This window comes from Pezoporus flaviventris, unplaced genomic scaffold, assembly GCF_033815535.1.
Source record: "Pezoporus flaviventris isolate CSIRO_AGI_PZ_B2104156 unplaced genomic scaffold, CSIRO_AGI_Pfla_v1 ptg000023l, whole genome shotgun sequence".
Taxonomy (NCBI): domain Eukaryota; kingdom Metazoa; phylum Chordata; class Aves; order Psittaciformes; family Psittacidae; genus Pezoporus; species Pezoporus flaviventris.
The window spans coordinates 4,019,612-4,035,348 of NW_026892571.1; the positions used below are offsets into that span (position 1 = coordinate 4,019,612).

At 44.1% G+C, this 15,737-nt stretch overlaps 1 protein-coding gene and 1 long non-coding RNA gene across 3 annotated transcripts; one reads left to right on the plus strand and one right to left on the minus strand.

Annotated features, from left to right (window-relative positions):
• Positions 1-327: 327 nt before the first annotated feature.
• GABRP (gamma-aminobutyric acid type A receptor subunit pi) lies at positions 328-15,191 on the plus strand. Its single transcript, XM_061456413.1, has 9 exons — positions 328-1,053; positions 2,414-2,511; positions 4,875-4,942; positions 6,919-7,136; positions 8,021-8,103; positions 10,361-10,498; positions 11,716-11,868; positions 12,375-12,568; positions 13,152-15,191. The coding sequence occupies exons 1-9, from the start codon at positions 998-1,000 to the stop codon at positions 13,452-13,454; spliced, it is 1,311 nt and encodes a 436-aa protein (XP_061312397.1). The 5' UTR covers positions 328-997; the 3' UTR covers positions 13,455-15,191.
• Positions 5,417-8,668, minus strand: LOC133270850 (uncharacterized). Of its 2 annotated transcripts, none has more exons than XR_009743938.1 (3): positions 8,512-8,668; positions 6,502-6,636; positions 5,417-5,554 (listed from the first exon to the last, which is right to left on the minus strand). It is a non-coding gene; the product is annotated as an uncharacterized LOC133270850 (long non-coding RNA). The 2 variants fall into 2 exon arrangements; XR_009743937.1 differs by having other exon boundaries at positions 8,158-8,668.
• Positions 15,192-15,737: the final 546 nt, after the last annotated feature.

Sequence of the window (15,737 nt, forward strand, 5' to 3'; positions counted from 1 at the left end):
TTTGTAACAGCATAAAAACCAAGAAGACTCAAATCCATCCAAGGATGATGTTGCCTTGCCTGTATTTGCAGGAAAGCTCTGACACACAGGGTACGCTTCCAACAGTGTAGTGAGGCAGGGCAGGCAGTACTGTGTGTGCAGCTCAAACTAACGATGGCTGAGTAACCATCTCCCCTTGGCAGCTACGGCAGTGTCATACTCACCATCCCGTCCTGTGGCAACACACACTGGCAGTGTGGCAGAAGGCTTTCTGGATGCTCGGGAAAAGGGGTGCATCTGATGCAGCATTCCAGGCAGGGAGCTGCACTGCAGCGTAGTGCACTGCCGTGGTGCCTGCTCCATGGACAGCATAAGCCCCTGGAGTCTTGGGCCAGAAGCCAAGATTTGGTTCCACTCCCAGAAAAGTCAACGAAACCCATTTTAAGTGGAATGATTTCATCCAGTTCTGCATGCCGAGTGCCTTGCCAACATCACTGTTCATAGCATGAGTTATCCCAGGTACAAGCTAATGGGGTGCAGGGCTGCAGCATTTCTGTGCAGATTTGTGAAGCCCTGCGCTAAAAGATGCTGGATCTGTCATACATGGGCAGGATTCCACTTGGCTTTAGAGTCTAAAAGCACCTGGGAATTGTCTGAACCCTTTTTTCTTTAACAAGTCCCTTCCCATTCCCAACAGCAGCTAACCACCATCCCGTGCAGAAAGAAGAAAAGCTGCCACAAAATGGCAGCTCAAATGTGGTGACCTTGTCAGTGGCTTCAGACCTGGAGCTGTCACTAGTGTCTCATGTGGAAAGTATTAAGGGAGCAGCGACACAGGCTAGAAGAAAGGGCAGGAGCCACTGTATTGGGAATGTCAAACATCACACATGGTGCTGGCTCTGCAGGGCTTCTTTTCCCTGTGCCCTTCCCTTAAAATAGTCTTCCTTAAATCACTAAACTTTGCTTTTCCTTTCAGCTTCACAGAGAAGCCCAGCAAATACAGAAATAACCTCTGGAGATGTTCTGCAGATATTTCTGCTTCTTCAGTCTGTGTCTTTTCCTTCCAACCCAAAGGTAAGCAGGGTGTTTGTTTTGTTTCACAGGGAACAGCTGAATTATAGCTCACATAAGTAATGTGGGTCAAAAGCAAACTATGGTTCCAATTATCCAACCCATCCAAAGAAAGCTGAATGCTGTAATGGATGTAGTGTAGAAGAGACCAACCTGCATAGGCCCCCAAAACACAACAGACGCATTAACAGTGCAACCCCCGTTTCCTGCTCAGGACCACAGCAGCTTGCAGTTTGGGCTGGAAGTGTCTCCCACAGGGCTCCCAGCTGTGTTACTGCCATCCCTGGAACGATAAGTCCTAAATTTCTGCAATGGTTTATGTTTATACTGTGCACAAACCGGTTCAGTTCTGCTGTAAGGGCCTTTTTGGTCTAAAACTCACAGCAAAGCTCCCAGGACTAATAACCCAACTTGAAATGGAACAGAAGACACAAATCATCAAAGCTTTGAATAACTGCACAGCTAAGTTCTTACAGCCCCATGGTGCTGAGGTGCTGGGGAGAGGCACAGACACTGCCTTCCACCTCCTTTGGCCCTTCACAAAGCAACAGCAAACTCTTAACCATTCCCTTATTTTCACCAAGTGAGCACATGCCCCAGAGGGACACTGCAGCAGAGAACTTACCTTTTGCAGTCCCCCCCCAACCCTCGAGCTGCCTGTACAGATCCATCAACCTCCTAATGCCAGGTAACAGCACCATTGTCCATCCACCCAACGTGAATTTTGACAGGGTCAGTGAGAGCTGAACCCTCTGTATGCACAACAGCTGTGGTGGCTCAGCCCTCCAGCCCACAAAGCTTTGCTGGTGTCTGTGAAGCTCTACCTTTCCTCTTCTGGTGTACTCGGAGGTTTTACTCCTGAGAGTAGCTGCAGGCACTCTGCCAGACACTAACATGAGGATGAAAGCTTCTTTAGGGGACTAGTGATGAGGGAGGAGGAGCTGTTGGTCTGTAACTTTTGTCTCAGGTTCTCAAAAGCAGACAGGAAAAAGAAATGCATTTTCCTTACACAGACTGCATGAGGGGAGGGAGAGATTGTGGGTTATTATTAAGACCTGTTATATATAGACCTTGCTTGATTTGTCTGGGGCATCTTAAGAACATCCTTAAGCTACCACGTGTGCAAACCTGTATCTGTCAGCTGAGGAAACTTGCCATTTTCCACCTCTTCAGAATGCTGGCTTTTCAGCCAAGACAAGCAATGAGCACAAGTGCTTGTGATTTCAGTGATCGACTTCCTTTTAATAAACATTGTATGCAGTTTGTTTGGCTGCTGGAGCACAAGCTGGTAACACAGCTGCAGCTGCACACCAGATGTGCCTGGCATGCCCAGCCACACGTAACTACGTATTTTTGTCCCCAGGAGGTGCTCCGTGGGCCACACGTCTGACACAGCATCCCTCCCTGGATTTGAGAACCTCACCACCGGATACAACAAGTACCTCCGGCCCTACTTTGGTGGTACGTTGGCGCTGAGCATTTGACCAATTGAAGAACAGTCTGTAAGGCTTGTGTGGAGGGGAGAGTGTGCATTCAGCTTTCTTTAGGATGCCCCAGTTTAAAAGATCATGTTTCTTTTAAGCCAGCCAGTAGCCAGGGATGCCCTCCTCTCTGCACATCCACTGATGTGCTGAAGAGATTGTGCATGCATGTGTGGGACATGAGTATGTCCCCATCTATGAGGTTAAGAACAGGGAATTGATAAGCCTCAATACTTCTGTGAAAGACCTGACAAGTAGCTAAATTCAGCTCTAACTGTATATGCTTTTGTTTAGAGTCTGACCCTTGTGATTTTCTGCTTTATTCTGGTTCATGTGTATCTCGTGGATATACTTAGCGAATGTATGCATTTAGTGGACTGTGGCAATAGAGGAGTAAAGCAATTCTCCTTGCCAGAAATACTGACTCTTGACACATGATTTTACTTCACACTGAGACACAAAGTAAACCTGCTTTAAGCCCTCATAAAACTGTAGGGAGCACCTGAAGGACAGTCAGCTAGATAGGAGCTTACCTGAAGCTAACCTGAGGAGCCTACATGAGGCTATTCCACTTTGGGTGTCAGGTTTCCCACTCTCCAGGTAAATGCTGTGAGGAAGGAGTTTCTCAGAATGATGCTCGCCACCTGACAAGTACTGATTAAAGTTTAAAGAACAGTTACAATTTTTTTTTTTACTTAATTTTACTTTTTTTGCCAGAACCCATTAATGAAATTCCACTCAATAAAAAACTTCCCCATGTGCTTTCACCAGGACTTAGATGTTTCCCATTGTACTTCCTGCAGACTGGCAGACTGTAGACTTCTGCTACTGGCAACTTTGAGCTTCTTCCGTTTTCTGACTGGGGACAATACAGAATTTACCATCTTGTTTTGCCTAGAACGTCTGATCACATGCAGGATGGAAAAGCTCCTCCAGATCATGTCACATCACTATACAGATGCTTCTGAACTGCATAACAGCGGTTAACTTGCATCTACACCAGCCTACACCTACCAGTACTATAAATGCTAAACAGTAGTCAGGACTGTGGTTTGACCTCCTCCAGAGACCCTGAGTCCTCATAGATCTACCCCGGTCATTAATTTGAGTGGGCTTCAAGTGTGAATATCTAAATATCTGAAAACAAGGCCAGGTTGGGCACAGGGGCTTGGAGCAAGCTGCTCTAGTGGAAGGTGTCCCTGCCCATGGCAGGGGGTTAGAACTGGATGAGCTTTAAGGTCCCTTCCAACACAAACCATTCTTTGACTCTCTTAAGATGGAAGACACGAACGACAGCTCCTGTAAAAAATACCTACCATCTGGAAATGAAATTACATTTTGGATTTTTAAATAGTTTGATTAAAAATTAAAAATCAATTAAAAAAAAAACCACAAACAAAAGCCCCACAAAACTACCTGGAAGCAGATTTAGAAGTTGCATCCTTTGGGCTTTCCTAAATGGTGTTCAGATTATCAAAAGGAGTTTCAGCACGTCCCACGAGGGAGGGCCTTGCCGTGGTGTCACCTCGGCAGCGAGGGATGTCTTGGAAAGCGCCATTCCTACTCAGCGCCCCGACTTCAGCCCGGATTAGACAAACCCGAGAGAGCCCAAGGGAAAGGCTTTGTCCTGCTGCTGTGATGCTCTGCTGCAGGATCCGGAGAGCTCTCCCCAGCGCCGGCAATTCCTGGGCAGGAGCTGCCCTCCTGTGGTGGGTTTTACCGGTCGGCGATGGAACAGGGAACTACCGGGGCTCGGGCTGGGCGCTGAAAACTTGCTTTCAAATAGACCTGTTAATACAGTAACCAAAAAGAGACAGAGGCTGCTGCATTTCTGCGCTTTAACCCGGTGCATGGCCTCGGGAATCACTGACTTTCTCTGCCTGTTTGTGTTCCTCCTCTGAGAAACAGGGCTGTGATCACTGCGTGGTTGTGAGGTCTCCCAGAGCCCTGTGTGACAAACAGCACGGTTGACCGTTCTTGCCACTGTGTGGGTTTTGTGGCTGGGTGACAAGGGACGGACTGGCCCTGGCTGACTGCCCTGTGGCTAATGCTTATCTAAAGTGGCCTTTCAGTGCCCTGGAACTGCTGCTCTTCCCAGCTGGTGCTCGTGGGTATTTGTTCTCTGCTCCCATCACCAAACACAGGACTCCAGCTCCCCAACAGAGACAACTTCATTTTGGATCACAATGTCATTTGTGAGTCTAATGCTTTGGAGCTGTGCCTCTATGGGCTTCTGCAGTGTTAGGGATAGCATGTGATGCTGGAGGGGTGCCATGCTGCACACAACCCTGGGTGGTTTCATTGTGCCTTGCACTCTGCTTTAGCTTTTCTTTCCCTCCACAGGAGAGCCTGTTCAAGTTGCAATGAGTCTGGACATTGCAAGTATTTCCAGTATATCTGAGAGTGACATGGTAAGTGAAAGAAATCTTATTCTATAAGAGTAGTATCTGCCCAAGAAACTTGTCATATATTCCTGTGTGCTCAGCCCAGAAACTGTCATATTCAAGCTGCTTTGCTTTTCTGTGTCTGTTGATCACTTTCAGAAGTGTGATGAGGACACAGCTCATTTATGGCTGCAGACTGCAAAGGTAACAAAGTAATGTGGGCTTCTAAGTAAATATAGATGGCTTCAAAGGTCCTACTGGGCAAAACCTCAGCACCTCCTGGAAACTGGGCCTCTTGGAAACTGCAAAAGTCACTCCTGTGGGACATTTTGTGTCCTTTACCTTTCCTCTGTGCAGGAGCTCTCTGTGCAGGGTAGGCCTCTGTTGGATGTGCTCCTGCTGACTGAAGACACAGACAGGGTTTCTTCTCAGGGAGGAGAAATGAGGTTTTGAGCTGTGACACATGCTGAGCTCAAAGGTCTGGTGATCCCAAGAGAAAAAAAAAACCACAGTTTCCAATATACAGAAAACATTTTCCCAGCAGTGCTGAGTGTGATTTCTTCCACTTCTGGTAACAGCTGGATTTCAAATACTGATTGCTGAAAATTCCTGTTTCGGGTTCACCAAAACTATGGGCAACTTAGGTAAATGCAGTAAATAGTTTCACATAAAAGTTCAATCAGGAACAATGTCAAAACTTAATACCAGCACTTTCATGAACACTACTGGCTTGTTTCTTATCCTCTCCCCCAGCAAATTAAACAAGTTCACTAAATAAAATATTGTTCATTTTGGGGATGGGGGGAACCAGCAGAATCAATTATTCACATACCTCTAACCTGAGTAAAGGGCCTTGTAAAGCAGCTCCTGTTCTGGAGCTTTTGTTCTCAATGGTCCATCTAAATTGCTCTTGCCGCATGGAAAACACTACAGAAGCTTACTCTGTGCCTCAATAAAAGCTGGAAAATCAACCAAGAGTCTTCACTTGAGTCACTGTTAGAATTCACTGTACTGGCAGCCATAACAGTGCGTTATTTGACATGGTTTTTCCTCTGTCACAGGCAGTAAAGTTTTAAAAGTTGCAAGAGCTAAAGCTGATACCAGGTATTTACTCAGACCTTTTCTCTTACAGCATTTTACAAATAACAGATCAAATTAAACAGGACTGCTTCATCCTCCACAGACTGGCAGCATTATCTGTGGTGAAACATAGTGACCTCACACTGTTAGCACCATCGCCAGCATCAGTCTGCCTGTGACAAGATGTTTGGAAAATGAAAGGCATTAACTGGCTGCATTTACTTTGTCAACAAGGAAGGAAGTGAAATAGGGCATCAATGCCATGGGTCTGTCCAGCAGCTCAGTAAAGAATTCTCTTTAGAGCTAAGTACTGTGATTATTCTTTTATGACAGGGCACTGTAAAAATGCTCCAGTCACTGCATGTAGGTTTTGGCAGACTGACCTCAAGTTAATCCTAATGCTCTTAGATACAAAACTCCAATTAAAAAAGATGCTACAAATTTGGGGGGGTTATTTGCTTGGGCTTGTTAAGACCTCAGTGAAATAACACATTGGATTTGATTACCTTTTGTTCTCCAAAGTGCTGATGTCTTTCATGATCACGTTTATAGTACGTGTGTAATCTTCCAGCTCTAGACAACAAGTGATTATTAATGTCAATGACTTGCTGAATGTGTCCACTTCCTATCTATTTTCTTACCTGCAAAATGGACACCAAAATATCAGTTACAGTAACAGCTCATTAGAAAAAGTATATGAGTATGATCTTTAGATCTCAAACGCTACCTTAGAGTGTAAGTATGTGAGAAATGTGATACAGGAAATAAAACTATGATGAAAACCCACCAATCAGATTTACTGCATGTATTTGAAGCTGAGCTTGGATAGGTTAAATTTGTGCTCTGCCACTTGTCACACACAGAGGCACCATGCAGATGTGCTGGACATGCATCCTCACAGCTTTTCCTCTCTGTAATCACAGGATTACACAGCTACCATCTATCTGCGGCAGCGCTGGACAGACCCCCGCTTGGTCTTTCACGGCAACAAGAGCTTCACGTTGGATGCTCGGCTGGTGGAATTGCTCTGGGTACCAGACACCTACATTGTGGAGTCCAAAAAGTCCTTCCTGCACGATGTCACCGTGGGGAACCGCCTCATAAGATTGTTCTCTAATGGCACTATCTTGTATGCCTTAAGGTAAAGCCACCTTTGCTTTGCTGCTGCTGATGGGTCAGGATAGATTTCTAGAATTACACTGGACAGAAGCAGATACCAGCTATCTCCGGTAATGAGCTTGGGATCAACAAGCCAACTGTGACAATACTCTTCTGATCTGTTACCCCCTCTTTGGGCCACGTGGAAACGCCAGTCAAGGCTCAGGATTCCCCACCATGGTACGTGCTGTGTCCTGAGCACAGTGCCTGCTCACAAAGCTCACATGTTGAGGTGTTACCCTAAAGAAGTCCAGTCAAATCAGATGGAGGCAGGACAGGAATGGAAGGAGGGTATCATAACAGTGAAAGTTTAACAGGCAGTGGGAAACTCTTTACCCAGTGCATGTAGCCATGATTTCTTCTTTTTAGCAGAAAGTGTACTTGTAAATATACTGCAGAGCTGTGTTCTGTAATTGTGTTAGGAAATCATGCAGTGTTATGTCTTCTCAGCTCATGGTAACTGTGTCCCAGTTACCTTAACTGCAAAGTAAAACTCATTTACAACCCACATTCAAGCAAGCCGGAGTATGTGTGCAGTCATTTACTGTGCCTCAGGTAACAAGCAGTGACTTATTATGAGATGCAAACTAGCACTGGAAAACACGTAAATCTACACTAAATCTCCCACCATAGCAAAGCAAAATTCCTCCTTTGGTTACATTTTCACCAGTGGGCTGCAGAGAACACATCATCCTATGGAGGGTTCTCCCGCACTATATCAATCCACTCATTACATAAGTCAAAATTATCTAAATGACAGGGCATTTAAAACCAGAGCAGAGTCTTTGTGGTCTATATTGCTATAAAAACCAGCTATTTCATTACATGGTTTTATTGCAACTTTCAGAGTTCCTTCTTTTCCTACAGGATCACTACAACTGTTGCTTGTAACATGGACCTGTCAAAATACCCCATGGACACGCAGACCTGCAGACTGCAGCTAGAAAGCTGTAAGTGTAGCATTCTAGAAAAATCATTCATTTATTCATATGTCACTATGCAACTTGAGTATATGGATTGATCCCAGTGGCTTTCTGGAGTAGACTCTTATTCCCGCAAACATTAATGTCCGAAAGAAAACAACTTTGCTTCATCGTTCTTCATCTGTGGTGTAATCCAGAGTTCAGATTATCACTGCAATTTATATAAAAAGATATTAAAGTGTAGATCGCTCAATTCTGTTCAACAGAAAGGATGAAGTAACAACAGAGCATCTGCCAAATTTGGTCCATTTTGCCCAAACAGCTTCTTCAAAACTAACTGGTGAGGTAAGTGCACGGGACAGAGTACAGCAAGGCACCATCTTTGCCTTTCCCAAACCTCCACTGCAACAACACAGTGTGAAGGGTGGCTCTTACCAGAATATGAGTTGAACAAACTCTCCAACACATGAACAGAAACTAAGGCAAACCCAACGTCATGGTATGTGCTTCTCCCTGAAGCCTGCCTGCTGCAGCAACACAGGTGATGGGACTCTGGTTAAACACAAGGAGTCTCAGCCTTGGAAGCCTTAAAAAAAAAAAAAAAAAAAAGGAATAATTAGTGAGTTCTGCTCTCCATTAAATTAAAAGTTAATTCTCAGGAAAGCTTGCTGGGAAGGACTCCAGGACAAGCTGGGCCACTCCAGGGCTTGTAGCCAGGAGCTCAGCAAGAGTAGTGCTGCTTTTCCATATCTGTACAGCTCCGGAACAAGCAAGCAACCATCTCCCACTTCATGTCACAAAAATCTCAGTAGTGAAAAGGCCAGATTTTAACTTCTGGGGTTGCAGCACGAAGCACCTAGGGAAGCACATATTACTTTCACATTAAAATCCTATTAGTTCACCATAGTTAACTTTATTACAAAGAATAGCTCCTGAAAAAACAATGATTGGCCTCTTCTGCTAAAGCACGACATGTTTGTGACTGTTTGAAAAGTGATTGGGTCCTACATCATGCTCAGTTGTGGTATAATTCCAATGAAATTACATGCACATTGCCCACTGGAGATTTCATTAGGATAAGTGCCCAGAAATAATGCTATTTAAACACACACCAGATGAATTAACAACGATCTATCATTTATTATAAAATTTTCCTGAGTAACCACAATGTATAAAACTGCTTAGAAACTTTCCAAAGTCACATGCTGAGGATTCTACACTGGGATTCATACCCTGGACACCTCATTTAGGAGTTCATCACACTCAAGCGCTGATAATTTTATCTAATAAAAAACCACAATTAGATAAAAACAGAGCTGCAACTGCATCTTATTCCTTCTACCAGGCCAAAGAGGTTATTATCAGAATCCAAGCATCCCTGCTCATCTTCTCAAAGCAGAGCACTTAATAAAAGAATCCAATTGGTGAGATCCTAAATGGAATGATATTTTTGAAGCGAATGGCAGCTCCATACAAGCTTTATTCCTCAGTCCAACCTGAGGTCACGTAATGCCATCACTTACATTCCTGGAGACGATTATTTAGCTGCCATATATGGAGTTTACTGATAACTGCTTCAGTTGTTGATCTCGTGTGTCCCTCCATTTTGAGGCAGGAATTCAGCCTTACCTAAATGTCAGATGCATTATTTGCCTTCTGTAACTTACAGCTTTTAGGGATAGGAGGAATGAAGAAGTCTCATGGGCAGTGCATACCGAGGCATTGAGCCTGGTTCAGAACCACACAGCAGCCTCAGCTCCAAGCTCTTGACTACCTGAAAATGCCTCTTCTGCTATTTTTAAGCATTTGAATAGATAGTTCAGTGAAATGTGCCCTTGCCAGTTGGTAAGGAGCTCAGGGGGATCTGTATCCTCTGTTTTCTTACCACTGGGTTTCTCCTCCTCTCCTGACTGAAGAGACTATATTCAAGGGGTTATCACTGCATGTATTATCTATCCTACTGCATGTTACCAAACTGTGGATGACAGGAATGTGTTATTTTCTAAAATGCTAAAATACTTTAAAGTACAAATACCCCATGTAAACAACTGAAATAGGTTCTCTGTTGCCTTGCATGTTATGCATCATTCCCAGTGTCTGAACCCGCAGATTGAAAGTACAGCAATGAAAGAACAGCCAACCTCTACCCATGGTCCAACACAGTCAACAGGGTCTTTGTCCAGCCTGGATTGCGTTTCTGTTCTCACTCAGGGGACAGGGCAGGGCAGTAGCTGGGCTTTTCCTGGCTAAATCACAGTAATATGGGTCTTTATGTTCTCCTCAGGGGGATATGATGAAAACGACGTCATCTTCACGTGGCTGAGAGGAAACGATTCTGTCCATGGCATAGAAAAGTTGCGTCTCTCTCAGTACACGGTGGAACGTTACTACACCCTCGTCTCAAAGACCCAGCAGGAAACAGGTATATCAGTGAAAGAGAAAAGCAAGAAAAGCTCTCAGGTTATTTCTCCTCACAGCTCCCTTCCCTTCTCTGGGCTTGAACATGTGAAGTCTTTAGCAAATCTTAATCTCACAAAAAGAGATGGGCAGAAACATGCTGAAATCCAATTAGTTGCAATCAGGATGTTGCGTAAGACGGAAGTCCATGGAAAGATGGGGATTTTGATATACTATATTCACTTGATAGATTTGGAATTATCTTCTTTTATCTCCACTTCTTTCCTTATCCACCAAAAAAACCTGTCCCCTCCTACCAGGTGTGCAGAGATCCATGTTCACAGTAACTGGGAGTAAAAGTAACTGTTAAAATATACTTTTGCTTGTAAATTACAATTCTGTCCTGATGAAATAAGATCCCTTTGTACATCAGAATTCAATGTCTTTTTCATTATCAGTGTAAATACTCTTCTCTCCAATCACAGCCACTATGAATAGGGGCAAGACTTCCTCAGAATGACCAGGTTCTAAACATAAGTGTTTTGTTGTTTACTGTAGTGTACACAGCCCACAGACAACACAGGGTTTGTTTCTATGTTTCAAAGGGAACTATTGTTTCAAGAGCAGAAATATCTCCTGAAAATGCCAGTAACCCAGCTGAAAAATGGAGTTTAAACAAGTGACTGATTTTTTTTGAGCACAAAGAGACATGGGTATCAAAGATAACAAATAATGCATGCAGGGGTCTAATTCCCTCTGATGATAAGGTATCGGATGCTATTGGATGTAAGCCAGAGCCTGTTGGAATGGAGATAAAAATCTTGTGTTATTTCTCAGCCACCAGATAAGACTGAACTTTGCAATGTCCCTCCACAGTGGAGAAAATGTGTTGTGCCGAGTATAAGAGCAGATAAAAACATCATCCATCCTCTCCTCTGAGTTAAGACACTGGTACAAAATGTTTCCACTGTGGATTAAGTTCAGGAGCCCCCTTGCAAGCCACACATTGTTTTAGATGTCTCTTGCCAAACAATGCTGTGTGCATGTGTCCTCTTGTCTAGGGTATGTTAGATAAGTAAAACTTCTGAGGCAAGAAGTCAAGCTGTGTAAGAAATGCATCTCCCCTGATTTCAGTGCAGCTCTGCTGATGTACATCAGCTGAAGGCTGGTGCTAGGCTATCCCAGCATCAGTCCAAGTGTCCTTGGGACCTCATGTTCAGAGTTTCTTCCTTTCATGAACAGGCAGTTACCCACGACTGATCCTGCAGTTTGAGCTGAGGAGAAATGTCCTTTACTTCATTTTGGAGACCTATGTGCCCTCCACTCTGCTCGTCATGTTGTCCTGGGTTTCTTTTTGGATCACATTAGATTCAGTGCCTGCAAGGACGTGCATTGGTGAGTTATTGCCCAAGGGCGGGCAAGGGAGCCTCTGAGGGCTGGGTAGATGGTTGTTTTCTTGAGTTCTCTTCTCAGTGATAAACGGTCTGTTCACTCTCTCTTTTACTTGCGGTAGAGCTGGGTTAGCAATATGGAGGATGTGCTGTGGCCAGTACATTTGCCCACCTGTAGAGCTGGGTATGGCTGAGGCTCCCAGCAGATGCACAGCAGGAAGTAGAGCACATGTTATTTGGGATGTGCTTTGGGCAGGGAGGGGAGGATTTTTTTACTGAAAGCAAGAAAAATAAGAGCCAAATGCACATTGGAGCCAAGGTGTCAAAGGCAGGAAGAGACTGAGTGGAGCTAGTAGCTAGCACTACAAAAGCTTTTAAACTGATGGATGATTTGGATTTGGTAAGTGATGTGCTCTATCTGGCAAGCAATAGAGAGTGACATTTGAAGAAGGATAGGCCAAGCCTTTTCCAAAGTGACCCCAAAAGATCTCTCCTTTTCTGCTTTCCAAGGAGTAACAACGGTGCTTTCCATGACAACTCTGATGATTGGGTCACGAAGTTCACTTTCAAAAACCAACTGTTTCATTAAGGCCATTGATGTTTACCTCGGCATCTGCTTCAGCTTCATCTTTGGTGCCCTTGTGGAATATGCAGTGGCTCACTACAGCTCATCACAAAAGTGTGCAGCTAAAACACCTCAAGAGGTAAAGCTTGATCTACCTTAAATAAGCCCAGTTATCCTGGATCTTTCTAAGATTACTCCTCCATTAACCCTTCTTCCTCCCTTCCCAGAAGACAGTACCAAACATCAGTCCCACAGTGTTCTGGGGGTGGGGGTATGAGAATGAATTGTTCAAAGTGCTCTGCTTCATCGTGAGAAATCAAGTAGTATGGCTATAGTCCAGTGGTCAAGGGTCCAAATCCTGTCAGAGGAAAAAGGGGTTTCCCACCTTGATGCTGAGTTCCCCAGCCATTAAGTTACTGCACAGACATGAAGAGATGGATGTCTTGTAGGAGATGGATGTTGGGGTGCTTAGTGACATAGAGTGAGACTTGTTCAGAGATCTCAAAAATACCTCTAGAAATACCATGGTGGAAACACAGGCATCTCTGGGACTTCAGACACTCCTAAAAATAGGCAGCAGCTGAAAGGCACCTCTGAATGTTTGGATGAACACATATGAAGCTGTGGTTTTATCTTTACCTGTATGGTCTCCTTTTTGATTAAAGCACTTCTCTGCAGGAGAAGACAAGTCCTAAAACTAACTGCATACTCTTTCTTCCTAGGGGCCTTCAAATGAACTCACTAAAGACATGGCAGAGGTCAACATTGCTAACATCCTCACCAGCTACAGACGGAAAATCAGCTTTACAAGCATTGAGATTTCCAGTGATAATGTTAACTGCAATGACTTGACCATGAAAACTCATGAGAAAATCAAACGTGTCTTGAGAAACAAACTGCACAGGATTATTGGTTATTTCACAATTCAGAACCCCAGCAATGTAGACCACTACTCCAAATTGCTTTTCCCTTTGTTCTTCATGCTGGCCAATGTGTTTTATTGGGCTTACTACCTATATTTTTAGTAGAAATTAGTGGCTTCATTCTCCTACTTCAGTAGGAGAGGAATCTTGCCAGGTATCTAACCTGGTATCTACCCTCAGTGAATCCAATGTGCACAAACTGCTGTGTTGTGCTTCCTGAGGTACAGAAAGAGTATGAGGTATGCAAGGTGCAAAGCCTTGGTGCTTCAGCATTAGCAATGTTGACACTGGACAACTGCTTGTTCAGCTGAGTGGCTGTATTGGGCTCTTCTGCTCATACCTGCTCTTCATTCCAGCATCCAGCCTCTCACCTGGCTGAAGATGGGTGTGCAGGACTGCATGAGGCAGGCCGCAGAACACTATAGGTGGCAAAATTATCTTTGTGTACTCTGAGGCAGGATGGAACCTTGTAATTTAGCTCTCCAAGAGGATGTAGGATTATAGCTGTTATTCTTTGTTTGCCAGAGATAACAGAGCAACTGTGATTGCAGTCTCAATAGCTCCTCTGTTCAAGGGGACCAAAGGCAGCAGTAGTGTGCCCTGTGCAGGCTCCATGCATTCTGCTTCCTTGTCCTGGGGTAATGTAGTGCCAGATCAGGGGGTTTGGTGTGGCTGGCATCGGCGCAGTGGTATGCCTCATTGTTTTCAACACCTGTTTGACTCCTTGAGGTGACCCTCACTTGCTGCAGTTATCCATTCCTGAGATACAGAGGGTGGTTTTGTTTGTAGAGCTGCATTTTTTCAGAGATTCAGGAACACCAAATAGAAGCAGCGACTGTTCTGTAACACATCTCTTGCACTGTTGTGGTGCAGTTGAACAGATTCTACCACAAATCCTTGTGTCTTCCTCGCAAATTCTTTCTCATCCTGCAGAGTGCCTCCTTCAGCTTCCAGTGCCAGAAGCAGCTCTTGTTCCTTGCTAGCCATATGCAAGAGTGGCCAGTATGTCGTCCCCTCCTTTATGTGGCTGTGCAGCTGTGGCAAGTCAGCAGTGCTACTGGGTGAAAATCTGTGTCGGGCTGACCTACAATGATCTAAATCAGCCTTTCACTCGCTATTTTAGGCTGAAACAGTGTCAGGCTTCTGCAGAAATCCAGCTGGGCTCTGGGAACTGCTGGTCAGGTTTGGTTATCCTGCGATTAGCAGGACTGAGAGCTTTGTTTTAAAAATAAGTATGGGGCAAGCACACATATTTGAAAACCAAATGCCATTTAGGGCTGCTGGTAGTCTTTATTTCCCAACTTTAAAATGGACATTCTATGGCAGATTTCCCCCTCTTCCCCTCCTTTTGGTCTATGCAGCCTTCATAACTTTGAGGGTGAATTCTTGCAGTCCTATTAGGGAAACCTGTCATTGCCTGCAGTAGCCAGCATTCAGCAGGAGTTCTGACTGAGCAGGTAGCTTATGTTACAGTATCATGCACACAGTTGTTTGCTTAGGGTAAGAGTCTCTTACTAGAGGTTCCTACAGAAGCTGGGAAAAGCACATGAAACTATGGATTTTTTGCTTTAATAACTTTTTATTGAACCACTTCTCCACACTCTATTGTGACGGATCTAAACCACATATTCATAAATCACAGCTTTTACAAAGAGCAGCAGAAGAAGTCAAAGGGGAGCAGACTGACAATGGCAAGTGAATAAACACAAACTCCAATAATGAAACATTGTCTTGTATGTACTGGCATTTAAAGCCCATCCCATAAAATGTAATCAAGTGAATGTGTGTGATATGAACACAAACCCCTAGACAGATCCTCTATTAAAAACAAAACCAAAATCATTACCTCTTTCTGTATCAATTTCTGTCTTTAAAACCCAACTAAAATGTCCTAATGTGTTCTACACCAGCTGCCAAATACTGTTAACAGGAATTTCTTTGTATGTTATAGTAGACTGCCACTCTCAAGGCCTGCTTTCATCAGATGCTGCTTCCCTTACAACTTTCTGCTCTGAAGTTGCTCAGGACATATTTTAAGTTACACCTCTGTGTAGCAAAATGATTTTTATTGATCCAGTCTAGCAAACAGGATGTTGTCTTGAAAAGTGTCAGCTCTGTCTGTTCTCATTTCTCGCTTATTTTGGTTACTTCAAGAAGGAAGGAGGGGAGGGACAGAAGGTAGTAGGAGAAGGAGGGTTTTTTTTTAATGCCTTGTGAGAGTATTCTTAAAGAGCTGCTGGCTTGACCAAGGGAAACATCTTACTTGAGAAACTCTCAAAAACTAGAAAATATGGACTTCAGAATGGGTTACAACTTACACAGGGGAAGTTTAAATTGGATATAAGGAGGAAGTTCTTTCCTGTAAGGGTGGTGAGGCACTGGAAT